This window comes from Daphnia pulicaria, chromosome 10 (assembly GCF_021234035.1).
Source record: "Daphnia pulicaria isolate SC F1-1A chromosome 10, SC_F0-13Bv2, whole genome shotgun sequence".
Lineage (NCBI taxonomy): Eukaryota > Metazoa > Arthropoda > Branchiopoda > Diplostraca > Daphniidae > Daphnia > Daphnia pulicaria.
Genome location: NC_060922.1, coordinates 5,114,694 through 5,141,968, shown reverse-complemented (window position 1 = coordinate 5,141,968; position 27,275 = coordinate 5,114,694). Strand labels below are relative to the sequence as shown.

The window sequence follows — 27,275 nt, the reverse complement described above, 5'->3', positions numbered from 1 at the left end:
AATTTAACCTCCACCAAAGGATACGAGACGAAGCGAGGTTTAGTCTATACTTAAGCCCAACACACACACAAAGTAGGAAATGTATGTTATTACACGTTGGTTGTATTCGTTTCCCACGCATTTTTGCTTGTGGGTTTGTTGTCGCAAGAGATTGGATCGAGTCGCTGGCAATAAATAATCGGCAAGGAGGGAGCGCGGGTGTGCAGCTCGATGAGCGAAATCTATTATCAGTGGACGACCTATGAGAGTCATCATTCATCGGGTGGGGGCTCTTATCGGGCGTGTGAGACCCTAGAGCGGAAAGCCAAACAGCACCAGTAGCTAGAGATGGGGTTTCATCGGGGCTGCATCGCTTGGCTGCATTCCCGCATTCACCCAGATTTTTTCTTCTCTCTCTCTCTTTCCTTTTTAGAATATAACCGCGACGACATCGTCGACCTTGGCCAGATAAGTCCGCCTCACATGACCCGTTGAACGGCGGCGGCGGCGCTATATGTCCCTGGCGTCCGTTCCGACTGACGGCGGACTCATTTCTTTGCACAGTTTTTTCTTCTTTTCCCTCCCGCTCCCTTGCGGCTGGGACTCCCCAGCTTTTATGCGAAGGCGATTGAGCGGAAGAAAAGCGAATGCGGAGGGGGTCCCAAAAGACGTCTATGCCGCTGCTGCTGGATGCATCATCAGTATATTCTTTAAAATAGTTAGCCTAGTTGGAAGAGAGGGACAAGGTTCGGCGACTGGGTTTTTCTTATCGAGGTCCGCTTCCGCACGATTGACCGTTTTTGCCGCTTCGTTCAACCTCATCGCGGCGCCTTTTTCGCCATAGGCCAAAAGACTATCTGTTTTCGACAGCAGCCACATATCTATACTACCCTCGGCTGCTATGTGAACAGAGTTTATGCACAGTTCATGGAATTGCAAGCGTTTGCCGTATTCGATCGACGCGTAATTTAATTCCATTTTTTGTTTTGTTTATAGGTTATTTGGAACCACCGGGTACTGCGCAGCTTGCGGGAAAGTCATTCCGGCTTTTGAGATGGTCATGAAGGCCAAGGGCAACGTCTATCACCTCGAATGTTTTGCCTGCCAAAACTGCAACCACCGGTATGTGTGTACAACAACATAATGAACGATAATTCACGGTTGAAAACTTTTTACGGGTTATTGCTGGGCGACTAGATTCTGCGTTGGCGACAAATTTTACCTCTGCGACAACAAGATTTTGTGTGAATACGATTACGAAGAGCGTCTACTCATGGCAAGTCTCGAGTTCCCCAATAAGCGGGCGTCTTTACAACAGCAGCAAGTAAATATTCATTGATTTTTGAAAAATGTTTAAATTAATTCCTGATTTGTCTTGCAGGGCTCCAATAACCAATCACCGCTACTATCCCCCATTCTGTCTGCAGAGAGCTTCTCTAAATGAGTCTTATACATGTGTTGGGGTTTTATTTCAAACTATTTGAATACTGAGGGCCTGTACAAATCAACAATTCCTATGGATAAATACCAAACTAGATCGCGCCAATATTTTTGAAAGAGTTCAACTCAAGATGATGCTAATTCAAAGTTTGGAAGATTATTTATTCACCTGACCAGAAAACTATCCCGAGTAATAACTATAAAAACATTTGACGTTCGTTCGTGATTTTCACTTAAAGGTTCGAATACAATTCTTGGCGGAGGACTAAAGATGAATCGATTTCATCCACAGAAGAGCAGCCTGTAATAATCGTACGACATCGTTACGCTATATCCAATCACCGAGTAATAATGGCAAAAGGTTAGTGTTACCTGACAGTGCCATAGCAACGTCGATCTCTGTTTTTAAAAGTTGGATAATATTTTTTACCCCTTCTTCTCCGCTGTGTGCCAGTCCCCATAGCGTCGGCCGACCGAAAAATGTCTTTCAAAGAATTATTGATCAACAAGCAATCCTGAAAACACTGTAACGGATATATCGCGCTTACCATTTTTGCGCCGAGAGCTAAAGCTTTAAGGACATCCGTTCCTTTGGTAACGCCACCATCGAGAAAAACTTCGCAACGTCCGTTCACCTGCTTAACTATGGCTGGAAGTGCGTCAATCTGCGCAATAGAAATAAGAAATCGATTTCGTGAACAGAAACGTATGTCGAGCTGAGATTTGCCAAATTTACCGTTGCTTGAACGCCATCCAATTGGCGCCCTCCGTGATTCGAAACTCCTATGGCAGATACTCCGTGTTGCACAGCAAGTTCGGCGTCGTCAGGGCGAAGGATCCCTTTTAGCACAATGGGTAACTTGGTGATACTAACACGCCAGAGAAATAACGCCATTTGAGTGAATGGAATTGCAGTTATTTTGGTCGTAAATTACCTTTTCAACCAATCAATGTCTTTCCATGTTAAACTGGAGTCGAACATGACGGAAGCGTAGGCCGCCAAACGGGATCCTTCTTCCTTCTTGACCGTGTGAAAATCTGATTTCTCGTCGACGGTGTCGAAATTGCCCAATCTAAAATTAACAGTAACTTTTACTAGTTTACTTAATCAGTAATTCAGTACAGAGTTAGCTTGACTTGACTGTACTTGAGATGAGGTGGTAGGTCGAATCCGTGTCGTTCATTCACGAGACGTCGGCCAAGCACGGCAGTGTCAACTGTTACGACGAGAGCTTTGAAATTGGCTTTCTCAGCACGACGAATCAAATCTATCGTGGCTTGTCTGATAATGCGCCAAAGTAAATAGGAGATCCAAATGGTAAGAATAACGAAAATGTGGTTCAAGATCCATTTTACCGATCTTTGTAAATGTAAAGCTGAAACCAGTTAGTGCCGTTGGGCGCGGCTTCGGCGATTTCTTCGATACTGCTGGTTGCAATCGTGCTCAGAATGTAGATAATGCCATGCGCTGCAGCAGCTAAATTATTAGGAATGATTGAAGATTGATGCAATTGAAATTGCATGAAATTGTCCAATGAAACCAACCTTTTGCCGTCGCGCACTCGCCATCCGGATGCGCCATTCTCTGCATAGCAGTGGGAGCTGATATGGAAAAATTACAAACTTGTGTTGGTTTAAGGAAAAAGCTAACTAAAACTTGCCGATTCCAAAAGGAGCGGAGACACGACATCCAAGTGCTGTAGCATTCATTGAACGATTTTGGACTCCTCGTAACATTCGAGGCATTAATCGCCATCTGTTCAGAATTAGGATTCACCATATGAAATTAATTAAATTAAAAGATTTCGTTAAATTACCTTTTAAAAGATTCGCGATTTTCACGCAGAGTTTGCTCTTCATCAGCCCCTGATCTGTAATATTCAAGGGCATACGAAGGTAACACTTTTTTCGCATGATTCTCATAGTCTTCCACACAAACAAATTTACCAGCCATTCTAATAAAATACTGCCTATCGAATGTAGGCAGGAGTTAGGAACTGGTTTTTAGACTGACGATGAAACTTTCTCTTACACTTCTGGCGGAGACAACGCCCCAATAAAAGAAATCTGTTTTTGGTTAAGGTTATTTAGCTCACGTTAGGCGTGCATAGGCATTCTTTTAAAAAGTAGAACAGCTATGTATTTGATCGATTGTATTGATCGATTCTTAACCATTGCTTTCCCTTTGTTTTCTTCATATTGAAAAATTTGAGATCATTCAACCCTGTTTCGTTGCTTATCAAACTACAAATTAATTCTGGGAACTACTGCTGTTAATGTAAATTTGAATTCGCGCACTGCCGTCTGCGTCTTTACGAGTTTCGTCTGCTTTTTCACGTGTCACAGAGTCACACCATTTTCGCTCGACGTTTGTATTGACGCTAACGTTTTGGTTTTTTACTTCTGTCTGGCATTTGTTATTGATTCTTATTGGATAAATCTGAAAGTATATTCCCTGCATATCAAATGGAGTGGATAAAACATAAAGACTTCCCTGAAGAAATGACAGCCAACACTCAGAACCTTGACTCGGCTCTCTCAGAAATGGAGGCAGTTGTCAATGCATTAACTTCTGTGCCATTAAATGAAGTTCATTCATGTGTAAGTTTTGTTTCAAATTAAAATATTCCCTAAATAATCAATCTATTACACAGTTGAAACCTATAGAACGATCCAAGTATGACACCGCTTCTGTGTATGCTGTGACTTCTCTGTTCTGGGGTAAGCCTTGTATTATTTCATACTTCAAAATAAGAATTAATCATTTGTTGTTGTTGTAGCATACATGAAAACAAGAGGGGTTGACCCAAAAGCTAATGGTTTACCAAGGGAGCTTGAGAGAGTAAAGAGTGCAATTGGGCGATCTAAGGAGATTGTGGACAGAGCTCTGGCGCCTAAAGTTGATATCTCAGCAGCCAAGAGATTCATTCGTGGTGGTCTCTGGGAGCCTAAAGACAGTGAACAAAGAGAAGGTTATAATCAAGAAAAAAGTGATGTTTCCAAGCCTCCACCTAACAAAAGAATAAGATTTGATGATGCAGGATCACCTGAACTGAATAATGCAGAAAAGTAGTCACCAAAAATACAAATCCCTGTAATCTTCACTGTTTTTTTACGTGTTGATTTGCATTCTTTGCTTTTTAAACATTCTGGTAAGACAATAATTTACATATATGATTTTTATACGAAATGTGTATTTATTCTGGTTCATGAAATTTTATTGAACATTTCATTCTTATTTTTGGAAAGCGACTACGGTTACGTTATGTCCCTTCTTTCCTCTAAATTCAAACGACGGAGTGGGGAGCACCTCGCGAACTTTGAAATGACCTACCCATTCCGGAAAAATTAATCAGTTTAATTTTATTGCAGATTTGAACTAATCATTAATTTTTTCCTATTTTACCTCTCTGACCGATGGTCTGCTTCAAATAAGTCTCGGTGTGACCACAGGTTGCCACCAAAAGAATTCCACCAGGCATAAGAAGTTCGTGCATATTTTTTAAGTAAGTTTCGCGAAACTGCTCCTGTTTTGCTTTGGTGTAGACAGTACTAACTGCAGTTGCGTAGGAATCATACAATCCTTTGTCCAAAATCAGTCGATATTTTTTGTTGAGTGGCGATTGTGCCGTATCAGAAGGAACAGAGCCCATCACATCACAGACCTGGTAAAATAGTTATAATGGCAATTTTTTAGCACCTAAACCTGAACTTGAACATGCACACAAGGTAATGTAGGCTACCTCTAGTTTAACTTTAACACATTCCTGATGGGAAATTTCTGTGGCCAATTTAATAGCAACTGGCGATTTATCAATACCGGTGACGTTGACGAATCCCTGGTGATACTGCGATAATTCCAACAAAAATCAGTAATTTACTCTAATTTAAGTATAGGTTGCAACAAAATACCAGTTGAAAAATGATGTAAGCATTACCGCATCCTATATCAAGAATAGGATCGTCGCATTCGATATTGCTTTTGATCCATGTTAAAATGGCTTGAAGTACATCTTCACCGCACCTGAAAGGCGAATAAGATGTGAAAGAAAATTCTCTTGGACAATCGTCCAGGACAAAATAACTAACCAGTCATCTCCAATATCTCCGTGATCACAGAAATTTTCCAAATCTTCCTCGTACTTTTTATCCATGCTAACGTATTCAACAAATGGTTAATTTAAATGATTAAATGGACAGAGATTAAAATTGGGTTTTACTTGACTTCCATGATAGAGTTGGGCGAATCGAGTAGTACCTAAGACAGCAAAAACTGAGACTAGAATGAACTACGTCGGAGTGGTATACAACCTCAATTTATACGTTGACTGATGTACGTTATGTTAACGTTTTAAAATACTGATTCTCATCTATTCCCAAACGGATTTCACCTTCTGGGGTTCCGCGAAAGAAAGGAGGACACGCAATTGACAACACTTGCTTGATAGAAATAACATCTTTTCGGCTTTTCCTGGATTCATTAGTCTGCGATTCTTTCTTTTTCTTTTGAATTATTTTTCTTCAGAGACATTTTTTATTTGCGTCTTTTGTCCGATCCCCGATGGCGTAAATTGTATCGTGCCCCTTTTGCCGCGAAAATTCGCATCGGCGGCATCGGGCAACGACAACATTGTAAGGAATTAACTGCATTAGTGCAGCACTATTTCCATTTCACAACTAACATAACAGTAATTTTCGAATCGGAAGAAATTTTAGTCGCGTGATTACTTGTTGGTGATTTTATCGAAATAAATAGAAAATTTACACAGCCAGTGCAATGGCAAAAATAGACTTTAGTGCACTGGCGGACCACCATTGCAATAGCCAAAATGGACCTTAGTGCACAGGCGGTCCGCCAGTGCAATAGAATTGACGTTTATTGAAATGAATGTACTATTTCTTGTAAAACGTTTTCTCTTAAGTACCGTTAAGTCAACAACATTTTTTATATATTTATATCAACAACATTTATTATACACGACTAACGTTACACGATTTAGATATAGTCAATTTTAACAGTCGTGTGCTAGTGCTAAATCGTGTAAAAGCTGCCATAAGCCCCTCCCCTTCGGGGCGGAGCAGACAAGACAACATACACGGTGAAAATACACGATTTAGTCTGCACACGCACACGGCTAATGCGCACTGCGCACACGATTTAGTCTGGCCCAACTTGCAACTGTGGCTATGTTAATCAGCTGTAACTGTAAGTAACACTGTAACAGCTAACAGTTAGTAGTCAGCAGAAGCGGCAGAAGTAAGCAAATAAAGTCGAGATTCTGATTTCGTAAGTAAACCACAAGCAAAAATATAATGCCGAATAGTTTTGAAATACAGAGTGCTCCACAATCCAAACATTTCAAATCAATTAAACGTCCTATGTTTGCACCAGGAACGTTTGGTAAGTGTAGACGCTTGGCCAAGAATAAGTAAAGTAACGCGGAATAATTATATAATATATTACTATTGTTGTGTTGTATGTATTATCATTGACATAAATTGTCAATAAAACCAATACATATTTAATGCATTTCTCTATTTCTCATCCAGATGGCAAAGTTGCTTTTGTTACAGGTGGAGGAACTGGATTAGGAAAATGTGTTGCAATGTATTTGAGTATTTTAGGGGCAAAGGTTGCAATTGCAAGTCGAAAACTGCCAGGTAAAGTAGGTGTAGTTATCTGCTATTACATTTTTCAACTAATGTCTGTTCCCCATAAAGTCCTTCAGAAAACAGCAGAAGAAATTTCATCAACTTCTGGAAATAGAGTCCTTGCAGTTCAGCTAGATGTTCGAGATCCAACCTCAGTCAAACAAGCAGTTGATATCTGTCAAAATGAGTTTGGAGTTCCTAATATTGTAATCAACAATGCAGCTGGAAATTTTGTTGCTCCAACTGAACGACTCTCTTCAAATGCTTGGAAAACTGTTATTGATATTGTTCTGAATGGATCTGCAAATGTGACCCTTGATATTGGAAAGAGGCTTATACAGGCAGGGAAAGGGGCTGTATTTCTGGCAGTAATAGCTCCTTACACTACACATGGTTCAGGGTTTGTGTGTCCAAGTGCATCAGCCAAAGTAAAGTAGATCAAAATACCAATAGAAAATTATAAAGTAATAATACCAATGTTTGTGTAAAGGCTGGAGTGGAGGCCATGAGCAAATCTTTGGCTGCTGAATGGGGTAGATATGGAATGCGAGTAAGTTTAAATAAGCCACCTCCTCTTAAAATGTTAAAATTAAATAATAACATTAATCATTTACAGTTCAATTGCCTATCACCCGGACCTTTCGAAACTGAGGGGGCTTTCAGTCGTTTGGATCCGACTGGTCAGTTTCGATCAATGTTCAAGGATCAAATACCTGTTGGTCGAATCGGAGATGTAGAGGAAGTGGCAAATTTAGCTCTATACATGACTAGTGACTTTTCTAGTTGGTTGAATGGAGCTGTGATTCAGTTGGATGGAGGAAAACTACCTTTTACAGCAGGTGATTTTAATGGTCTTGTTAAAGTGGATGACGAGCAATGGAATATAATGGAGGAAATCATTCGTAGCTCCAACAAAAAATCCAAGTTATAGTTCGGTGATTATTCATATGTAGTAGTATCGCTTACATCAAATATCAATATATTTTGGTTGCTACTAATAAATTAAAAAATTATATTCCCACTAATAAATTTATGATTTCTTAATGTTCTACACAGTAAATCCCGATGAGTATAAATAATGTTTGGAATTTTATTACGTACTATGGCGGTATCTAACTATCGATCTAAAAACCAAATAAAACAATTATCAAGAATAAAAAAAAAGATCATTCTAGGAGAATTATGTAGTAGCTAATATGAATTTTTTTTACATAGCTTAATGGAATACCTTCCTCGCAAAATTGACAATTTCAGATGAAGTAACTGAAAAATATGTAATTTTATTTTACTTGTATACTTTAAAATACTTATAGGCCCTACTTCTGCCCTTTACACATCCCGTTAAGAAAATGTGTCAGTGTTGAAACACGACAGTATACGAGAAAAAATTGTATATAATTTATTTTTAGTTATGTAAACGAATGGCTTATAACATGAAAAAAATGTATTCATCCCTTTTTAAACACAAGTACACGACGTCCAACACGTCCTTGGGCTATATCTGCGTGGAAGAAATTGCCGATAAGGAGAAAGCCATTGGAACCCAAGTGTGCTGAAATACTATCAAGTAAAACGTCAAAGAAGACTAAGTAATTAGTGAATGATGAAGACGGATTGTCGATAAACCAATCAGTTGGATTATCATAAAACTTGTCGGCTTCGTCCACATAATTTTTTAGGTGATTTAAATTGGGCGGACAGGTTAAGAACTGCAGTTCTGCCTTAACATGTAAATGACTGGATAGCAAAAACATGCAAAAAAAAAAAAAAAAGTATTTCATTAGCAAAACAATGAAACATGTCCGGGTTTTTATATCCCTCGTCTTTGTATCCAAACAGATGTTTTTCTTTTAACGACGAATTAATACTACCTACTATAATAGTACCTGTATAGCGGCGTAGAATGGCATGGCATTAAGAATAAGACCCTATCTTCTGAAGTAATCATCGATCTGAGAAAATCTGTTGCATCTAAAACACCACGTTGATGTCTCGTGCTTAAATACAACATTATTGGAATATTCCAAACACAGAACAGTACAAGAAAAATTCTCTGCCACCTGAAATATGAAAATTTTTTGCAAAAGGTTTAATATAGACTAACAAATGAATATTTTGGTGAATACCTCAAATTTGGTAGTTTAAGCGCTGCTAACAGATTGAGAAGAGGAATTATTGGCGTTAAAAATCGAATCTCTTTATGTCCTACAAGGCTACAACAAAATAAATGAAAATAAATGTACAGATTTGTTTATAAATTTATATTTAATACAAACAATGTGTCCCGAGGACAAAAATATTTGAACCACTGTTTGCGCAAAACATAAATTTTGAATTTTCTAACCTTTTCTCTCACTGATAGGGGGGACCGAGGAAACATAAAAAATACACAGCGCTTGCTGCCAAATTAATACCGCATAATTTTTTTTGCGCAAATGGTGGTGCAGATATTTTTGTCTATAGGTATCATAATGACAGGTTAACGCTGAAAAAAATTGCATACCTGTGGCACAGAATATAAAGAACAACAGATAGTTGAACCGTGAGGAATCTGTTTTCAGTAAAACTTAAGGCCGTTTTACTACTGAATGACAGTATTAAGGGGATTAGGGATGGGCCCATTAATGAAGGCAAAGCATTTGTAAAATACCAATGCCAGGAATGCTCTCCATAAAATTTGGAGAAGTCATTCACTATATTGAACAGTAAAAACTGCAGGGGCACAAGAGTTACTTTACCATACCACCATGAATCAAAACCAAAAACAGCAGCTAGAATAACCAAGCTATAGAAAAATCCAATTGTTCTTAAAGTGAATAATAAATATTATAATAAAGAACGCTACAACATTATACCATTTCATGTAAATCTTTAAGTAGTGCCTTGTAAAAATATGTGTTTTCTTTTGCTGTAAAAAGCACAGCATGAAAGGTAGCCAAATTGGAGCACTGGTTGGTCTCATGTAACAAGAGATGATGACAAATAAAAAAAATGAATCTGTAAAGCAAACTTGTAGATCACCAGCAAAACATCAATGTATTTTTAATTTATTTTACCTGTATGTTGTTTGAGGAAATATGAAATGCCTAAAAGAGTGCAGCCCATTTCCAAAGTGTTTGCTAATGTTCGAGATGTGACATAATACAAGAAATAGTTCCCCAATTGCAGCAATACAAACCATGATACTTGAGACTTATCACATAATTTTCCTATTTCTTTGATAAAACTCCACTCTGACCATGCACTAAATAAGGCTTGAAGGATTCGTGGAACATAGATCTTGGGAATCACAAAGCATATTGAGTTAAGGAAAATTTATTAAAAAACAATATAAAACATTACCAAGGCTTTTGGATCATCTAGGCTGAAGTATGCCAAAAGCTTGTAGGGGATGCAGAAAAAAAGGGGATAAATCAATGATCTTATACCTTCTAACCACTCCCATGTCAAATATCCATAACCAAAACTTAATCTGTGGGAAACTTCCAGACTTTGCCAGTATTCATCAGGTACAAACCAAGTTTGAACGACGAAAACAGAGCTCAAACGAGTTATTAAAAAAACGCAAAGCAAATTAGATTTCCACATGATTTGTTTTGAAGAAAACAGCTGATAAATCAACGATAAAGGATTTCTTTTAGATGAGAAGTGAAAATAAACGAATCTTAATGGTTGACGATGGAATCATTGCTACTGAAATTCTGTAACTCAAAAACTCCGCCTGATCAAACGTCAGAACCTGATGAAGTACGGGTGTCGGTAAAATGCAGGGTGCAGGTGCAGGTTGGACGGGGGGTAAAGTGCGGAGTCTGGAGTGCAGGGTGCGGCGTGCAGGTTGGTTGGTAAAATGCAGGTCCATATGCCGCTCACAGAAAGTGCAGGTTAGGTTTTAGGTCTTTTAAAAAAACTGGTGGTGTAATAATTTTTAAATTTTTTTTTATTTTTATTTTTCGTTAAATTTTGAAAAGTTGTCAACGTGAATTAAAAAACCTGGTGGTGTAATTACCCGCCCACTAGATGGCTGAACAAGCCAAAATACAAAAAAGAGGGCCAATGTTGGAGGATGTATGGGGTGCGAAACGAACACTTTTTCTAATTTTTTTTTTTCAAAAATCGATTACCAAATTTGATTTGAAAACAAATTTATAATCGATTGGAATATTGAAACCAAGTTGAAAATAAATTCAAAAATTGAAAACGATTTCGAAAAGTGAAAATGAATTTGAAAAGTGAAAATGAATTCGAAAAATGAAAATGAACTTGAATATCTATATACATTTTAGGGAGTGCGACATGACACCACCCTACTCTATCCCCCAGCTCTTTCCGGATATACTTGCCACCCCGGAACAATCGTTCCCTGGATATGAGCCTTCCTTTTTGATTCTATCCCCCGTAAGTTGTCCCCCCATCAAATCTGGAGGGTGGTCGGGTGGATTGCTGTCGCGTGAACTCACGATAGTAGCCCCCCATAGTTCATTCACGCAAAGGGGTGGGGGGGGGGGGGGGAGAGAGTATTGCAGCAGTAAATGACACACAGCCTACCCAGCGACGATGAAGACGGAACGGCCGAATGGGTGGCTTTCACCTGAGAAAAGTTCCAGTCACGCCTCGGTGTGACGTTCACACGAAGTTCTCGTCATTCCACTAACTGCCAACTGCCCGGAAAGAAGTGTTCTGGTACGTTTCGCTGGATAGGCCTATGCGTCCTGTACTGCTGCGATAGCCTACTCTGCCGTTCAATCCGACGAGAAGAAGAAGGCCAGAAGGCGGCCACGCCTTCTTGCTGACGTGGATTCTCGTGTTGGTGCTGGGCTGCTGGCCCTGCTGGAAATTATCCGCTATCTAAGCGGATTGGGGAGCTGGACTTCTCCATTGTCTCTACGTCTTTGCCATGTGGTCCACTTGCGCCGGAAGTGTTACCTACCCGATAGGCTCTACTCTACGGCATTTATATACAATTGGGCCATTTCCAAGGAAGAGCTCATTGGAAGGATGGCTCTGTCTCAGCTGCAGCGACGGATTGAACACTAAAAATTGGCGCAACGTCAATCATTTCTACCATCACGGAGGCAGCGGACATGGCGGTGGAGGCCAAAGAAGAGGATCCAAATGGTCATGTTGCTCATGTCCGTTTCAACATAAAAGCTTTTTTTTTCATGGCCGGTCTTAGATAAAAGTAGTCGTATAGGAACATGAAACTTTTCACGTTGGATCGTGTAATCTATTTTTGTGTAGAATACTCGGCCTGCGATCGAGAGAGACTTCAGCGGCGGCCGTTGTGGCGGCAGCGGCGATCAGCACCGCCCAGCAAGGGCTGACAGTATCGCTGACGGCCTTGCTGGCTGGAATCAGCGACATAGCCATCAATGGCTAGTTGGTTGTCTCGGGGTGGCTATAGGACGCTATAGAAGATGGCTATGGAGAGAGCTGGGGATAGAGTAGGGTAGTGTCATATCGCACTCCCGAAATTGTATGGATATTCAAGTTCATTTTCATTTTTCAAATTCGTTTTCACTTATGATAAAATTCATTTTCACTTTTCAAATTCATTTTAGTTTTTCATTTTTCATTCCATTAATTTCATTTGGATGGATTTAATTGTGGGGTATATTCAATCGCATTTTCTACTGCCCTTGCTTTTAATTTGAATCCATCTGAAATGCGATTTGACACTGCCAGTATGCGCAATCATCTCAGAGAGTGCCTCTTGTTAAAAAAAATGGAGCCCTTCCCCGTGTTAAAGTCCACCATTAAATGTAAAAATGGGAGGCCTAAAAAAATCGTATCATTTGATTTATTTTGCAAATCTCAGATGCCCTGGTACGATCCAGACTGTGTCGTAGAAAAGTACAAGTTGCTCGTTGTTTGTAAGACATGCAAACTCTCGTTTCACGATGGATGTGAAAAAATTCCAAAGAAGGCCCTTAAGTCTACTAAAGTGGATTGGATTTGCTCAACTTGTCAGAAAAATTAATTTTTCAGTTTATTCCTATTTCCAGTCAACTGCCTACCAAGATGTTAACCCGAAAATACAATCAAGTAATTTTTCTAATCTCTCGGTGTGTTGAATTTTAATTACAGATTTTATTATGATTACTTATTTATGATTATATTATTTATGATTTAATTTATTGATAAAAAGTACACGAAAATGGTTAATAACTGACTGTAGGCAGTCAAACATTAAATGTCACCGCACAATTCCTAACCTGCATTTTTCCATTTTTGTGTAGAATTCCTAACCTGCATTTTACCAAGGGACCCGCTCGGCTGGGGAAAGTGCAGGGCACCCTGCACTCCGCACTCCGCACTTTACCCCCCGTCCAACCTGCACCTGCACCCTGCACTTTACCGACACCCGATGAAGTACAGACCTAGTTTGTTTACAATCAATAAAAGTAGAGACATCTATGAAGTACTACGAAAACTACGAAGGGGCTTTCCGCTAAGTGATAAATATTTCCCAATAATCTCATCCTCTCATCTTAGTTGAGTAACATTTCCCTAATATTTTGGCCGATCGTTTCATGGTTTCATCTTAGTTAAAATGGAAGGTATAGGATTATTTACATAAAACTCAATACTTAAAATATCTGTATTTAAAATTCATGTTTATGTGTTTAGATACTTTGTTTCAACTTCGATTTTGTGCTAAGCAGTTAGAAAGACTGAGCAAGAAGGCAGAAAAAGAACAAGCTGTCCAACAAGGTAAAATTAAAAAAGCCCTTCAACAAGGGAATGTTGAAGGGGCCAAGATTTATGCAGAAAATGCAATTCGTAAAAAGAATGAAGCCCTAAATTTCTTAAGAATGGCCTCAAAGGTAGATGCAGTTCGTTCCAAGGTTCAAACTGCAGTAACCATGAAAGAAGTATAAATAATAGTTTTTATATGTTTATTAGACTGGATTTTATTTTCATTTCTAATTTTTCTACGAATTAATGCAGGTTGCAAAGAATATGGGAATGGTTGTAAAAGCATTGGATAAAGCTGTCAACACAATGGATCTCCAAAAGATTTCAGCTGTGATGGAAAAGTTTGAAAGTCAATTTGAAGATATGGATGTTAGAACTTCAGTCATGGAGGACGCAATGGGTTCTGCAACAACTTTAACAACTCCTAGAGACCAAGTTGATCTGTTGATACAACAAGTTGCTGATGAAGCTGGACTCGAAATAACTGATCAGTTGGCCAATGCTGGTTCTATTCCCTCTGCCATTGGAACTCCATCAGCCTCTGTTGCTTCTAGTACAAATGAAGATCAACTCTCTCGGCGATTGGCAGCTTTAAGACAATAAGCTGTTAAAAATGCTTCACATTTACTGAAAATTTGCCTTGGATTCCTTTTCAACCCTTCCTGAAGGTTTTTAATCATGAGTGATCAAACCAATATTTGAAAATAGGAGCCCTAATTTCTTATGTACATTATGATTTACACTATTATACACCATATGGCTCCAGTATGCCCGCTAACTCAGCAGTTCAGTTCATCAACTTTCTTATTTATATTTCGTCCTTTTTCCGTACTACTTGGAGAACGAATTAAATTTGTGTGGTCGCGTTCATTGTATTGCAAATATCCTGCCGTATGCACGCCTAGAAAATAGGTAGTGTGGGCAATTACAAGCTTTAAAATGTTGACAACGTTAGCAAATAAATCATCAACTCAATTAATAATAATGTCGGTTCCAAGTTTGGATATCGCTACTTTACTTCAAATTATACGCTTACATTGCATGTAGGCTTTTTTTACTTACTAAATATCGCTCTCCTATTCGGCCAACTTCCACTGAGAGAAAACTGAAATGTCGCACGCAAACATAAATATATGATGTGTTTTATTTCTCGATACTAAATCGCGTGATACCCAGAAGTTAGTGTTAGCAGTGCATTAATTAGGTTGATTTCACTGCATTAATGATTGACAGTGTTGCTGTACATCAGTTTGTTACTCGTGTTACTACGCTACTGCACGCATTGTGTGTTAGTGTTGTATTACTTATTACACAAATGCAAAGTAGCCCGTATTGTGATGAAGAAATCATTTTTTAATGAACTCAGACCACCATATTTATTGCTAGTTAAAGTTTACTATGCGTATTTCTTTAGATCAAAATCTTGAAATCGATAACAAGTCTTCACCTTCATAACCCATGTTCTTCGCAAGTATATGTAGTACCGCCTTTGGGAATTTGTCAATTTGTGTGTCATTCTTCTTACGTAAGAGCCTGTCAGAGCTTGTACAGTGTTATGACACAGACGCTTTCAATAAGATTTTAAAAATCGTAGAACGAAATAAAAATTGACCATTCTATAAATTACGAAACATATAAAAAGCTGATTGTTAAGCTTAAGTGCGAACATGGAAAAAAGCTTTAACCTATTATTATGGATTCGCTTTAGCGCGTCTATAATAAATGATGTAATTCTCTGTTCTCGGAAATTCAGTTTCATTAATTTCTCATATAGGTCGCTGTCTAGCTTTTTATTCAGTTGTTGTTTTTTTTATTTAAAGAACTTTCCTGTTTAGCTTAGTCTTTGTCGTAGAAGCTTTTCCAGATCAATTTATTTTTTCTATAAAACCTTCCAGGCTCATATGTAGATCACTAATAATATAGATTAGTCTTAGACCAGCGGTTGGAAATCAGTGCAAGCACTGACATATAAAGCGTTGGATTGTAATGAAGAAAGACATCTTCTTAGAGCTCAGAATTTTTTAAGCTCTTTTAAAAGATTTCTCCTTCTTTTTCCCTCATGAAAAGTGGACTGCAAATGCGTTTCAATTACGTTCGACAATCGACATATCGAATTTTAACCGACACCTAACCTTTTCCTTTGTAGAAGTGCGATGTGTTAAATCAACAGTGCCGTCGATGTCGTATCTATAGTGAAAATAAACATTGTCGACGTTACATTTGTACTTTGCGAAAAGCGAGCTTTCCAAACTGTTTTCGTCTATCTCCGCTTTCATCTCTTTGCTTTTCTTTAACTATCAATAATGCCACGATAACAAAATCATCTCACATGTCTTGTTTTGTTTGTGGATTGCCATCTCGGTTCGGTATATGAGCGTATTTGCGCATTGCTCCGTTTACTTTCGGTTGTGCGATATCCTAGAACTTTAAAAGAATTCAGTACAATTTATAATAAATGACAAACAAATTGGAATCCTCATAATATGACACCACGCAATAACTTGATGCACATGCCCTCCTTCCTTATTAGACAAATTTGTTTCTTCAATTCTGAAGCCTCGGTGGGGAAAGACAGCAGCTGCATCAATGGCGCTTAACTTCCGCGGTCGCCAAGGAAACATCGTCGAATTACTGTATACCGCGAAGTATATTGATGGAAAATGGTGGGTGAGACCGACGCCCACACGCCCTGCTTCACGTTCAATAACATCAACGTTGATAAGACAATATCAGGAACTATGAAGTGTGCAAGACCAGCTGTTTTTGATCGATTGGCGAACTTTTTTCAAATTCTTCAATTTTTGTGTTTTCGACATCACGTGAGCTTCGTTCAAGTTGCTGAATAGATCGGATAGATGTCTATTTGGGGAGCGACTTGTTTTCATCCAACCTTCGCCTTTTTTCACCGCCCGTTTTTGTCGGATCGATGAGGATCCACGGAAGGCAAACAAATTAAAAAAAGCAAGCCTGATTCAAAAAATTCATACACAACTTTTAGGCTTTCCGATTCTTGAAGTAAATTTTGAAAAAAATTAGAATATCAGATCAAGTATATTTATAGTCTTACAATGATAGTTCTTTAAGGACGTGTTCATTTACAAAGAGAAGTCCTATGATACATTCTGACCGTAATTTATATCAGCACGTTGACCAGCTCGTGAGGATATTTTGAGAAGGGCAACACATTCTTGGGGTTAAAGAATATATCGCAGGTCTACAACAAAATAAATGAATTTGTCGAGTTCAGTAGGAGTAAGTATATTTGTATGTACAATTTTTCAATTAATATGAATGTCATGTACTATCATTTTTCGTTTCCGTGAAATTCCTTGTGTTGTTTTTTTGTTTTTTTATACTTCGGTTGCTGTGCACTCGCGTTATGTTTGTCGGTTAAACAGTACTTTGTTGACTCTTGTCTTTTTTACTCCCCCCCGACCGGATCGATCCACTCGTGCAGCCTGTACCTTGGTAAGCGGTGAAGACAAGCGCGGACCAAAGTCCAGGGATTTACGGAGGGGAGCAGGTTGATGACAACATTCGTAACATGGCCAGCGCAATAACAGAAAACCAGTCTAGCAGCTCACGTTTTTAGCTGTCCATCTGGAGCCCGAGCTTTCGGCACAATAGCAATTTCAAAATTGAGACTGGAGCATTGAGTCCTATAAAGTAGGGAGTTTGAGAAGAAAAAGACGAATGGGCAGAAATAAGTGGAGGCTTTCATCTTGGGACCTATTCATCATAGAAGCGCAACATACTTTTCGCTGCTGTCGCTTCCCCCCTCCCCTATCATAACTCTAACTCTATTGTAAGATTAGATTTAAATACAATGGTTAGCCTCTGCACTTCATGGGATGGATAAAGTAAGTCTATATGTAAATCTCATCAGTAGAGTGTACATTCAGCATGTTGGGGAAAAAGTGAATTGTCGGAAACTATTGAGCGTACGCTTTTTTTAGTACAAGAAAGAGAACAAAAATCCGAACGATTTGATTTTTTTTCTAGGCGTGATTTCGTTTCGTGCTACGACACTTTTTCAAAAGAAACCAATCCGATAAGTATTTCCGTTCAATTCAATGTTTGAATTACCATCAAATTTACATAAAATGATTCGACTGCTGGGACGAGATTCGTGTCACGGATAGTGTACGATATTACCACCGATGCTGCAGATCACGGCGCCGTTCGGACGTCGCTGAATTTGAATGAAAGATGATCCGAAACGTCGGCGTAGGTAGTAGTATAGGCCCGGCCACGCAAAATTCCGTGGGAAAAGGTGGCTGGCGAACGTGGATATGACGACGGAAGTAGTCAAACTATACGTATTCGTATATTATTAGGGTAAATCCAATTAGAATTGCGGTATCAGAAGGACTCGCTCTATACTGTGTTATAGACCAGACCAGAATAATTGTACATGCGCCTATAGTTATGACTTATTAAAGACGAGAGGTCTGTAAAAACACAAAATCAGAGAGAGAGATAGAGAGAGAGATGATATGACATCATAGAGGCTAGATCAAAACAACATGTCCATTGAGTAGTACTCGCTTTACATAAGAAAAACGAAAGTCACTTGGTAACTTGAATGACTGATTGAGAGAGACGTAATTGTACAAACGTGTAGGGGTCAAGTCGATCCCTTTGTCAGACTTAATCTCGATTGCAGTGTATCTTCTCCAATTATCAACAACAGCAGGGCGAATGTCGTTTGAGAGTCCGCAGGACTTCCTGGCGCATCCGTCGTGACGTGGAGAGCAGCACCATAGGATGAATGAGGAATTCAGAGTAGACAATAAGAGCGCAAAGGGCGGCCGCCACTGGATTTACCACAGTACCCTGTTGTTGTGATCCCCCAAGTGCAACACAATAGAATGAGATAACACAATGTATACGTCTATACGTACGTACGTATATATATTCAATATGTATGATAGACATTTTACCTGAAGGCCGAGCAATAGGAGCGCTGGCAGGTACAGTAGCAAATGGCTGGCGGTAACGATGAGTGACGTAGCGGCCGACCTCAAATTAGCACCACTCTGTTGTTGCTGGGTTGATGAGCTTTTCGAATTGCTACTTCCAGGCGAATCGTGCTCGTGATGGGGCTCCTCCGTCACCTCCTCTTCTGATTGCTGTTCGGCCTTATTTTTCGATTTCTTTCGCCTGCGTCGCGTGCGGTACAAACAACATTGTGCCAACATTTAATACGCCAATCTCATTCAGAGGATTGAGCAAAGAAGACGCCTTGTTTCTTTTTGGTTCTTTTATTGAAAATCTCGGGTGACAAAGTCTTCTTATATATATAAGAGAAAAGCCATTTGATCAGTAATGATCTTTCCATAGGCTAATATTGCAGCTCTTCATTCGACGTCAAAATGTTTTAGTGCTCATAAAAACACACGCGCATTTATTGATATGGCGGCTATATCAGCAAGGACGTAAAGCTTATCAATATATATCGTATATAGTGCTGGTAGGCAATCTATTTGGAGAGCTCTGCAGCCAACCCGTATTCCGTAACGACCATTGATCTTGAAGCTCAAGTCCCATACTAGATTACTATATAAACCCCACCCCCCACCCCCCACCCCTGAAATAAATTGAGTCACACCTGATATTATAAGACACGTCCTCGACACAGTTGAGTAATTTTGTTTTTGTTACGCCGGCACGCCTCTAATTTTATGCGAAAATGTACGCGTTAAAATATCTCAATTCTGAGTTTATGTGAAGGTGAATCAGGTTTATCAATTAAATTTAAATCTAAGCGGCTTTAAAGGAAGAGGGGAAATATTCCAGGAGTACTGGATACGGGGGAGGTCGAAACGCTTCGTTAGTCGCCTTATTGCTCTTGCCCCTCGGGAAATAAATCTAAGAGGAATAATCAAAGATTGACTTGGTGCGCCATTATTAACAAACAAAAAATCAAGAGAGGCTGCTGCTGCTGCTGCTTCTCTCGAGTTTACTTGAACACAATAGAGGCTGTGCATCGCAGATTGAGAGCCGGTGTAGCCGGATACTGCATTCTTATCGATTTGCCGGTAGCAAACAAAAGGGCCTCGACGAGAGAAGCTCATTAGGAGTGCGGACTAGGAAGTGAGCAACTTTCCTAGTAGTAGACGAGCGCTTCCCTTTATATCTCTACCGTATTCCCCTTCCTGGTTGCTATGGTGTTGGCACAAAAGACGCACCAACAACAACAGCATCAGCAAAGTCCCCAATTTCAAATGTTGGGAACGAACGGACGGACACCAGGATGTTGGACTTGAGGCAGGCGAGGATTTGATCCCGATTGTTAGAGCAAAGCTCACGCCGTCTTTCACCCGCCCTGCTGCTGCCATCGAGTACCTCAGACTCCTCCTCCTGATGTCTACCCACAAACGGCTAATGCAAAACCGTTGGCCATTGTTTGCATGTACGTTGTGCACCCGATTTTACGAATGTCGGATTCATCTGCTCTACTTACTCCTCAAGTAGACATCCAATCCCGATCCCCTCAACTTTCAACTCGTCGCTCCTCTCTCTGCGCTCTCCTATATAGACTGGGCAACTATTATTGAGTGACAGTGCGGATGCAATATCCCAGCTCTGTTCCGTAGAGCGTGAAATATTTCCGGTACGTTTTTTCTTGTTGGCGAAATTTGAATTATGATATTCTCCCCCCATTTTGCAAGCCCTTCACGACATGCAAGAACGGTGATGAAATGGCGTCCTAATATGAATGATATGATGGATATACTGTAAGGTATGACCTCATAAGCCTTGTACGACACACATGTGTATAGTAGTGACTGTAATAGTGTAGTACTAGTACATGTTGTGCATTATGTGCTGACATAGTGTGCATATAATCCAGAGCCGAGCTCTTTTTTTCATCAGACGGCCGGGTCACTAGGTTATAGAGAGAGTCGGATCAATATGGTGGTCGAACCCTCTGACATAAATAAGTATCCGACGAGCCAGGCAAAAGAACATGACGTAGACTATAGAGCGGGCGTCGTGCTGAGGAGTGGCACTGCGAGTTATTCTGGAAATCCCTAGCGATTGTATCTGCTGCTGTGTGCTATTGGAATACAAGTCGGCGGGAGTGCACGGGCAATAGACGGAGCGTAAGGCGGTTTTCTCGGTTCGCTAGCTAGAGATCCCCGCAGTAGACTGTTGAATATTTCATGATAGGACGAGAAGGGCGATGGGCAGGTCGGATATGGTTTTGCTTCAATCACCCATATCGGCCAATCCGGCCGACTTATCCGTTGGCTACTACTTTCTTTCTTTCTTTCTTTCTTTCTTTTCTTTCTAGAATATACGTATACTTTTTGCTGGACATCTAATACGACGAGACCTAGAGGCTGCAAAGTATAGACTCTAATAGACAACCAGCCACACCATAAAATGGGACTCCGTAAACATCCACCCCTGTACTATAATACTGATGCATGTAAGACGGGCTATGCACCTATATTGCGCGCTCTTAGACGCCCTTTTAGTGGCAGTGCTGCACTGCATGGGATTTTGGGGGTACTGCTGGTGCTGCTGCTGTGAGAATTGGAAGAGATAGGAGGACATGAAACAGTTGGGAAGACTCTTACCCGACAGCGATAATCAGTACGACGTAACCGACGACCATGGAGGCGAACGCCGAACAGTAGAGGGAGATGAGAGTGATGCCGAACTCCTGAGGCAGACCTGGTGCGCAAAGAAGCAATGAAGGCTCGAAGCGGGCGCCAGCGGCGCTCGTTACGCCAGCTCCGATAGCCAGGGCCAGGAGCCAGGCCAGTAGGACAAGCCATTGACTGGTTCGAGGAGTGCAAATAGGGTAACGACCGATCGGCAGGGTGGCGGCCAGAACACGATCAATCTGCAATAACCATGCATCAAACAGCTATTTAGTAAAAAGTAAAATAAAAAAAATAATAAAAAAGGAAAGAGAATATCCAATATAGTAGCAGCCCAAAAAAATAGAAACCCTGGGATGCTCCTCTTCCAGCAATCTTATTGTGACTTATAAAATACAGACTCGATCAACACAAGAGCAGCAGCAGCCAACCCTCATCCGCGAGTTGCCTTGGCAATCGCGATCAAATTGACGCTAGAGTTGGCCTGGCGGAGTCATCCATGCGGATATCTCGTTCATGTCATCATCTTTCTTTCCAACCCGATATTCCATCCCCCCCCCCCCTTCCCCACCACCACACTTTCTTTTCTTCTTGATTCGTTAGTAGTAGTACTTCTGCCGTTGATGCTGCTGCTGCTGCTATGTAGTTGTGCACTTTTTTTCCTTCTCTTTTCGTTCGTCAATGGAAATCCAGAAGGCACAAACCCAGCGTCATCCGCTGCTCAATTTAAAAATTCCGGCTGAGAGATGTTCTTTTGATTTTTGTTTTAAACCCCCTTTTTTCTTTCGTATAACTTTTCTACTTAAAGTTGTCTTCTTTTAGACAAAGCAACGATATTGTCTATGACGTATGTAAAAAAGGAAGAGTTGAAAGGTATGGTTCGTCGTCTATCCCTATAGCTCTTTTCTCTTCGGGGCATGTCTAAAATGCTAACGAAGACAGCAGTCAACAAACAACGACATGGAACCTTATTCTTTGACAAACAAAAACATGACGATCCCCAGAAATTGAATCAAAGTCTGTATAATTGAAAAGAGCCTAGCGCAGAGGAGAACAGAGGGAGCAGGGAACGAGAGAGAAAAAAAGGAAGACTCGATTGTTGCCGGCTATTGTTGTGTATAACCGTTAACGTTATAACCACGTAAATTGCACATCGTTCCCTGCTGCACAAATAAAAGCAAAGTGCATGTAGCCCATTTGATGTAGACGACGATGCGCAATAGTAGTTAGTAGTAGTATATAGCACAGGCTACATAATAATGAGCGGGACCCCAATGTTTTTTCTCCTCGCTCCGGCACGCTTTCTTTGGAAATTGCCAACAGAATTGAGAACCCGAAATAGATGACAATAAGCAACTGCTGGAGCAGCATCATTTCCATCGCTCTCTGTGGAGAAAAGAGTGGTCTGATATGAAGCCTACCCCCCCCCCCCCCCACTTGAACTAAGCTGTCAACCCTGTGCGAATTCTTCCAAGTGTGAGCAGCATTGTCTATCCGCTCGAGTGTCCAGAAAGTCCTTGATTCGACTTGGAGAAGAAGAAGACACGCTCGTCGACAAAATCTACGTCCAAAATGTCTCCTATACCATTCAATCCATCGGTTAATACACGGCGAAAAAGAATGCCTTTTGATAAAAAAAACCTCCGTCGTCGTGTCTTGTCGTCCCCCTTTCAACGTCGAGTGATGATTTCTCGATAAACATAAGAATGACGCGGAAATCGAACACCAAAATAATACACATATCTTCCTTTCGATTTCTTCGGTATTTCAAGAGACGGGGATTGGCATGAAGCCCTTGAAAATGTCTAAAAATGAAAAATCGAAGATAGGCCTATTTGATACTGTGAGATAATCACGCAATAACTGATGTATCGATCCGGGACGTTGAAATTTTCTCTCGGATTAAAATTAAAAACGAATGAATATCTAACTTATGAAATGTCATCAAATCTGAGTCGTTGACATTTTGTAACCGTAAATCGCAAACCCAAGTCTATAAATTTGATGTGACGCGCTGCATGTTGAAGGAAATTTATTATCCATTAAAGTCGATTATTGCCTCAAGTTTAATCGATATCCTACTTTATATAGACGATAACCTACCCTATTCTATATATACTCTTATATATACGTATACGGAAACATAAAAAAAGGGTTACGATATCGAATGGACTGTGGTTTTTTTTTTTTTTTTTTTGGGGGGGGGGGGGCTTGGTGGTCAATAACTGAGAAGAGCCCTTTGTGCGAGGGATTAGAAAAAAAAACAGGGATTTGGTCCTAGGATTAGTCCCAAGACTCGATAGAGAAGAATAGTTTGTACATGGCAGACGATGGAACCCAAGTGCAATACCAAATGAGCGCTACTCCGCTCCAAGCGATGACGTAACATGGGAGTGAACGAGAGGGACTGCTGTGCACTAAGGGCTTGATTGTTGATTCATTACTTCATGACCACACGCAATCCAGAAAAGGGGGGCCGAGCTGGAAGTGCGAGCTGCCTTTTTAATTTATTGATGTGCTGGAGAACACAAGCGAAAACCACACCCAACGCCTAAAAAGGGGGTCTTGTTCCTGTTTTGTGGTTTAATGTATAGTCGTATGTCTAGTGAAATCAAAACAGCCGGGGAAGATTGAAAACCAACCCCCATCAAAACGAGCGTGCGTGTAGATTTCGTCATGTGTTGAAGGGGGGAAGCTTTTTGGCAATCAATCCGAACGGAAAAGAATCTATAGGATCAGACACCGTCAATACTGCTGCTGGTGTTGGTTGGTGTTGGTGACATATAGTCGAGTAAGTGGAGAGCGAATCGAAGCGAGACAAAAGAAGGGGGGATGAAGAAGATTGGAGGGAAATGGGGGAAAGAAAGCAAACGAGAGTGAAAAGAATGATACTGGATCTCAGTGGTTAGCAACGTCGATCTACTACACAGATACAAGAATCGATCTCGAGAGCTATAGCGCCGCTGTAATCTATACTACGTATACATGTCGAATGTTTTCTAGATATAGATTTGGCAGTCTGTTGTATATACCTTGAGCATGAGGAACATGAAGACGTGCTGGAGCCAAAGTGAGACATTGACGACGCTGGAGAGGTGGCAGAGATTTGGACCTCCTTCCCAGCGTCCGCGGAAGGAGGTGACCAGTGGAGCGGGCAGGATCAATGAAGCCCCGATCAGGTCGGCCATGCACAAATGCTGGATTAGGATGAAGTGAGTGGAACGCAATTTAATGCAGTTGTGCCGGATATTGTTGATGACGCAGGCGTTGGCTCCAATCGACATGAGGACCAGCAGGGAGAGCAGGGCGGCCTGGAATGGCCCGTTGAGGATTGAAACCGGAGTGGCGAATTCGTCGCCGGCATTATTACTACCAGCCCCAATCATCACTTCCACCGTTTCCAGGAGCTCGTCGAGAGGAGAGGAGCGGTTATCTCCATCGGATCCGTGAACCACTTGGCCGACGACCATGTCAATGTTCAGTGGCAAACCCTGTCGACCTTCTTCCTCCTCCATTATTCCTCTCAAACTTTTTTCTTTTCCCTCTCACTGGCTGCTGTCCGTCCAATCTCTCGAGAGACAGACGGGAGAGAGATGAACGAAAAGACGAGCGAGAGGCTATTATTGCACGTGGGTATTGCGAAACTGCTGTGGGAACCGCAATGCGCAATGCAGGGCAGCGGCTGCAACAGCAAACAGGAGCGCGGGGCGATGTATCAACAACAGTGCCTCTCAGCCACCACCACCACCACCTACAACAAATCGCGAGAAAAACAAATAAACAAACATGGTTGAACAGCAAACAATGCACTCATACACACATCAGTACTAGTACAGAGAAGAAGGAAAAAAAGAGCAAATAAAGTCGTTTTTTTGTGTGTTTCCTGCTGGTCAGCAGCAGTGGGTGTCAAAACAAATCAGTGCCAAGAAATGGTCCTTATCGACGAGGTGGTCGCCTATTATCGGTTGCGGGGGAGCGCGAGCAGCTCTGGTGCTGCGATGGTGGGATATTTGGTGCTTGTGGGGGTCTGACAGGGGCGATATAGACACACGCCAGCTGTGGGAGGTGTCAAGTGTACATAGCGGATACTATAAGGAGCTAGAGAGACCTTGCCAGAGCTCTGGCAGCCTTTCAAACCGGGCCGACCCAGCACTCACCATCCTCTCTGCCGACGAGATGATATCAACTGATTATCGATCGGAAGGAGGCTCCTGCAGTGCGAGCAGTGGAACCCTTGGTAGTAGCAGCACACGGAGCCTTGTCGAGCGGCATGGGTGGCGGAAGGAGCGCTCCAGCAGCTGGCCCTTGTGGCTTGATGGCTGCCGCCATGGTTTTCACCAACACGACGACGACTCTCTTCTACGCGACTCGTCGGCTGTCCAAGTCGACATCTTTCTCATCCATTGGCAAACAGATTTTTGTTGTCTTCTTGGCTGGGCTGGGCTGGGCCGGGCGCAGCACACAGAGAGTCTTGCTGTTCAATTACGCCTGGCTGAGATGATGTGCCTTTGCTCAAACACAGACGGAGGTAGTCCTCGTAGTGCAGATGACGGGACTCGAGTGATGATGATGATGATGATGCTGCAGCCACAACAACACAACAACAAATCACGAGGGTTGAAAGCCTCTCAGTCTCGAGTCGTCTCCTCTCTGTCTCTTCACTTTTGTTTGTTATAAACTGCTGGTCGAAGAGCTATCAGGTGAACAACTGGTTGGAATAACAAATGGCGGGGTCATGCAAAAAAAAAGAAAGCGACTCGCAGAAAGAGAGAGAGGAAGAAAGGCGATCTGCTCGGGAAACAACCGTTGAAGTAAAGCAACTCTGCGATGATGGAGTAGGAACAAAGTAACACAAACCCTCCCCATGTCACGACCACCTAAGCGGGAGCTCTATACAGAGAGAGCGGCAGATACGGGGAACATGGATTGGGAGCGAACGGTCACGTTGGAAGTACGCAAGTCTTCCCAGCTTGGAATCGCCACTAATGGCGACTGAAACGGGCGACGACGCAGGCGCGAGCGTTCCACGACGACCGCCCTCCCTAAACACACGCACGCACGAACGAAAAACACGGGCACATCTACTACGCGCTGGCCCATCGATTTCCTTAGACTTATAAGTAGCGCGTCAGGAGAGAAAGAGAGAAGGGAGAAAATAAGAATATGAGAGAGACAAAGAGAAAAACCAGCTAGCTTATTTTCTTTTCCGTCTTCTTTATTTTCTTCTTCTTCCTTTCTCTTTCCATTCAGTTTGTCATTTCTCTCCATTCGCCACACACAGGCCGGTGCGCTGTGCCCTTTCTATAATGCACACTACACGGACTATCATCATTTTCTCCAGCAGACATGTAAAGTCCGTTAGGTGCACGCGATGTCGTGCTGGACTTGACGCTGCTGGCTCCTTCTTTTCTCCAATAAATTCATTAGCGGCTGAGGGGCGGCGTTGATTCTCTATCATTTCCCATTACGTAAGCACAGTCGTGTGTATACACTTGTACACGCTGGAGGGGGGAGGGAAGAGATGTTATTGATGTCGATCCTTAAGGGACAGTGGCCAGTCACCGTCTGCCAATCGGATAATCGGCGGAAATAACGAGCAACTTTCGTCCAATATACATCGTCGCTGATGACAGTCAAAGGTTTTTTGGTGGACATTTGGGTTTGGAGTGAATGTTCCGTTCCAAGTTTCCGTTCGATTTGCCGGCATCGACCGTCATTCGTCCGATTCATCTTCGTCTCATTTCTTTGCATCCCTTGCAACAGCAGCACACGGACGTCGGTCGGTATTCCCCTGACTGAGTGAATCGCCACTCGAGACTCTTTAAAAGACGACGACGCCAGCAGGCACGTGCCAGATGCTTAGATGTGCGGAGGCGCTTCGCTGTATATATA

At 41.4% G+C, this 27,275-nt stretch overlaps 8 protein-coding genes across 11 annotated transcripts in view; 4 read left to right on the top strand and 4 right to left on the bottom strand.

The window, feature by feature from the left end:
• Positions 1-1,556, top strand: part of LOC124314826 (LIM domain only protein 3-like) — a 347,499-nt gene extending 345,943 nt beyond the window's left edge. For both annotated transcript variants that reach the window (XM_046780213.1, XM_046780212.1), the window contains exons 7-9: positions 976-1,101; positions 1,177-1,303; positions 1,361-1,556. In XM_046780213.1, the coding sequence (XP_046636169.1) occupies positions 976-1,101; positions 1,177-1,303; positions 1,361-1,423 (316 nt within the window). In that variant the 3' untranslated portion in view covers positions 1,424-1,556. The remainder of the gene's footprint in view (positions 1-975; positions 1,102-1,176; positions 1,304-1,360) is intronic.
• On the bottom strand, positions 1,537-3,520 carry LOC124314757 (hydroxyacid oxidase 1-like). Its single transcript, XM_046780103.1, has 11 exons — positions 3,452-3,520; positions 3,237-3,389; positions 3,081-3,175; positions 2,965-3,021; positions 2,776-2,896; positions 2,567-2,701; positions 2,355-2,492; positions 2,156-2,288; positions 1,968-2,084; positions 1,792-1,903; positions 1,537-1,720 (listed from the first exon to the last, which is right to left on the bottom strand). The coding sequence occupies exons 2-11, from the start codon at positions 3,371-3,373 to the stop codon at positions 1,653-1,655; spliced, it is 1,113 nt and encodes a 370-aa protein (XP_046636059.1). The 5' UTR covers positions 3,374-3,389; positions 3,452-3,520; the 3' UTR covers positions 1,537-1,652.
• Positions 3,521-3,583: 63 nt separating this feature from the next.
• On the top strand, positions 3,584-4,523 carry LOC124314849 (nuclear nucleic acid-binding protein C1D-like). 3 transcript variants are annotated; one of them, XM_046780252.1, is made up of 4 exons: positions 3,584-3,787; positions 3,867-4,020; positions 4,074-4,140; positions 4,200-4,523. In XM_046780252.1, the coding sequence occupies exons 2-4, from the start codon at positions 3,886-3,888 to the stop codon at positions 4,490-4,492; spliced, it is 495 nt and encodes a 164-aa protein (XP_046636208.1). In that variant the 5' UTR covers positions 3,584-3,787; positions 3,867-3,885; the 3' UTR covers positions 4,493-4,523. The 3 variants fall into 3 exon arrangements, with proteins under 3 accessions (XP_046636208.1, XP_046636207.1, XP_046636209.1); XM_046780251.1 differs by having other exon boundaries at positions 3,585-3,791; XM_046780253.1 differs by having other exon boundaries at positions 3,587-4,020; positions 4,200-4,391; positions 4,447-4,523.
• Positions 4,524-4,585: 62 nt separating this feature from the next.
• LOC124314813 (EEF1A lysine methyltransferase 2-like) lies at positions 4,586-5,735 on the bottom strand. Its single transcript, XM_046780196.1, has 6 exons — positions 5,640-5,735; positions 5,509-5,574; positions 5,332-5,443; positions 5,163-5,267; positions 4,826-5,084; positions 4,586-4,749 (listed from the first exon to the last, which is right to left on the bottom strand). Exons 1-6 carry the CDS (start codon positions 5,648-5,650, stop codon positions 4,655-4,657), a joined length of 648 nt encoding a protein of 215 aa, XP_046636152.1. The 5' UTR covers positions 5,651-5,735; the 3' UTR covers positions 4,586-4,654.
• An 890-nt stretch (positions 5,736-6,625) lies between these two features.
• Positions 6,626-8,092, top strand: LOC124315024 (2,4-dienoyl-CoA reductase [(3E)-enoyl-CoA-producing], mitochondrial-like). Its single transcript, XM_046780378.1, has 5 exons — positions 6,626-6,820; positions 6,970-7,080; positions 7,141-7,499; positions 7,562-7,621; positions 7,688-8,092. Exons 1-5 carry the CDS (start codon positions 6,733-6,735, stop codon positions 8,000-8,002), a joined length of 933 nt encoding a protein of 310 aa, XP_046636334.1. The 5' UTR covers positions 6,626-6,732; the 3' UTR covers positions 8,003-8,092.
• A 408-nt stretch (positions 8,093-8,500) lies between these two features.
• Positions 8,501-10,816, bottom strand: LOC124315023 (GPI mannosyltransferase 3-like). Its single transcript, XM_046780377.1, has 7 exons — positions 10,414-10,816; positions 10,128-10,350; positions 9,927-10,068; positions 9,575-9,856; positions 9,198-9,284; positions 8,958-9,131; positions 8,501-8,808 (listed from the first exon to the last, which is right to left on the bottom strand). Exons 1-7 carry the CDS (start codon positions 10,657-10,659, stop codon positions 8,520-8,522), a joined length of 1,443 nt encoding a protein of 480 aa, XP_046636333.1. The 5' UTR covers positions 10,660-10,816; the 3' UTR covers positions 8,501-8,519.
• A 2,654-nt stretch (positions 10,817-13,470) lies between these two features.
• LOC124315026 (charged multivesicular body protein 1a-like) lies at positions 13,471-14,549 on the top strand. The gene is made up of 3 exons (XM_046780379.1): positions 13,471-13,628; positions 13,699-13,943; positions 14,020-14,549. Exons 1-3 carry the CDS (start codon positions 13,622-13,624, stop codon positions 14,368-14,370), a joined length of 603 nt encoding a protein of 200 aa, XP_046636335.1. The 5' UTR covers positions 13,471-13,621; the 3' UTR covers positions 14,371-14,549.
• A 2,263-nt stretch (positions 14,550-16,812) lies between these two features.
• On the bottom strand, positions 16,813-26,322 carry LOC124313897 (tyramine/octopamine receptor-like). Its single transcript, XM_046778729.1, has 5 exons — positions 25,541-26,322; positions 24,416-25,134; positions 21,357-21,625; positions 18,711-18,930; positions 16,813-18,603 (listed from the first exon to the last, which is right to left on the bottom strand). Exons 2-5 carry the CDS (start codon positions 24,896-24,898, stop codon positions 18,451-18,453), a joined length of 1,125 nt encoding a protein of 374 aa, XP_046634685.1. The 5' UTR covers positions 24,899-25,134; positions 25,541-26,322; the 3' UTR covers positions 16,813-18,450.
• Between the last annotated feature and the right edge of the window lie 953 nt (positions 26,323-27,275).

What these genes read in the sequence shown, in the direction of transcription:
- LOC124313897 (XM_046778729.1), bottom strand. Translation starts at nt 24,898, where the DNA reads ATGGAGGAGGAAGAAGGTCGACAGGGTTTGCCACTGAACATTGACATG. An exon ending in TCATGTTCCTCATGCTCAAG is followed by an intron (nt 21,626 to 24,415) that starts GTATATACAACA and finishes TGGTTATTGCAG; the next exon opens with ATTGATCGTGTTCTGGCCGC. An exon ending in GTACTGATTATCGCTGTCGG is followed by an intron (nt 18,931 to 21,356) that starts GTAAGAGTCTTC and finishes CACGCGACGCAG; the next exon opens with GCGAAAGAAATCGAAAAATA.
- LOC124314813 (XM_046780196.1), bottom strand. An exon ending in CTTACATCATTTTTCAACTG is followed by an intron (nt 5,268 to 5,331) that starts GTATTTTGTTGC and finishes GAATTATCGCAG; the next exon opens with TATCACCAGGGATTCGTCAA. An exon ending in GTGTTAAAGTTAAACTAGAG is followed by an intron (nt 5,085 to 5,162) that starts GTAGCCTACATT and finishes CTATTTTACCAG; the next exon opens with GTCTGTGATGTGATGGGCTC.
- LOC124315024 (XM_046780378.1), top strand. Translation starts at nt 6,733, where the DNA reads ATGCCGAATAGTTTTGAAATACAGAGTGCTCCACAATCCAAACATTTC. An exon ending in TGCAAGTCGAAAACTGCCAG is followed by an intron (nt 7,081 to 7,140) that starts GTAAAGTAGGTG and finishes TTCCCCATAAAG; the next exon opens with TCCTTCAGAAAACAGCAGAA. An exon ending in GGGGTAGATATGGAATGCGA is followed by an intron (nt 7,622 to 7,687) that starts GTAAGTTTAAAT and finishes AATCATTTACAG; the next exon opens with TTCAATTGCCTATCACCCGG.
- LOC124314849 (XM_046780252.1), top strand. Translation starts at nt 3,886, where the DNA reads ATGGAGTGGATAAAACATAAAGACTTCCCTGAAGAAATGACAGCCAAC. An exon ending in TAAATGAAGTTCATTCATGT is followed by an intron (nt 4,021 to 4,073) that starts GTAAGTTTTGTT and finishes TCTATTACACAG; the next exon opens with TTGAAACCTATAGAACGATC. An exon ending in TGTGACTTCTCTGTTCTGGG is followed by an intron (nt 4,141 to 4,199) that starts GTAAGCCTTGTA and finishes TTGTTGTTGTAG; the next exon opens with CATACATGAAAACAAGAGGG.
- LOC124315023 (XM_046780377.1), bottom strand. Translation starts at nt 10,659, where the DNA reads ATGTGGAAATCTAATTTGCTTTGCGTTTTTTTAATAACTCGTTTGAGC. An exon ending in TTTCCTCAAACAACATACAG is followed by an intron (nt 10,069 to 10,127) that starts GTAAAATAAATT and finishes TTTGCTTTACAG; the next exon opens with ATTCATTTTTTTTATTTGTC. An exon ending in CATTCTACGCCGCTATACAG is followed by an intron (nt 8,809 to 8,957) that starts GTACTATTATAG and finishes TTTGCTATCCAG; the next exon opens with TCATTTACATGTTAAGGCAG.
- LOC124315026 (XM_046780379.1), top strand. An exon ending in CTGCAGTAACCATGAAAGAA is followed by an intron (nt 13,944 to 14,019) that starts GTATAAATAATA and finishes GAATTAATGCAG; the next exon opens with GTTGCAAAGAATATGGGAAT.
- LOC124314757 (XM_046780103.1), bottom strand. Translation starts at nt 3,373, where the DNA reads ATGGCTGGTAAATTTGTTTGTGTGGAAGACTATGAGAATCATGCGAAA. An exon ending in AATCGCGAATCTTTTAAAAG is followed by an intron (nt 3,176 to 3,236) that starts GTAATTTAACGA and finishes AATTCTGAACAG; the next exon opens with ATGGCGATTAATGCCTCGAA. An exon ending in CTCCGCTCCTTTTGGAATCG is followed by an intron (nt 3,022 to 3,080) that starts GCAAGTTTTAGT and finishes TTTCCATATCAG; the next exon opens with CTCCCACTGCTATGCAGAGA.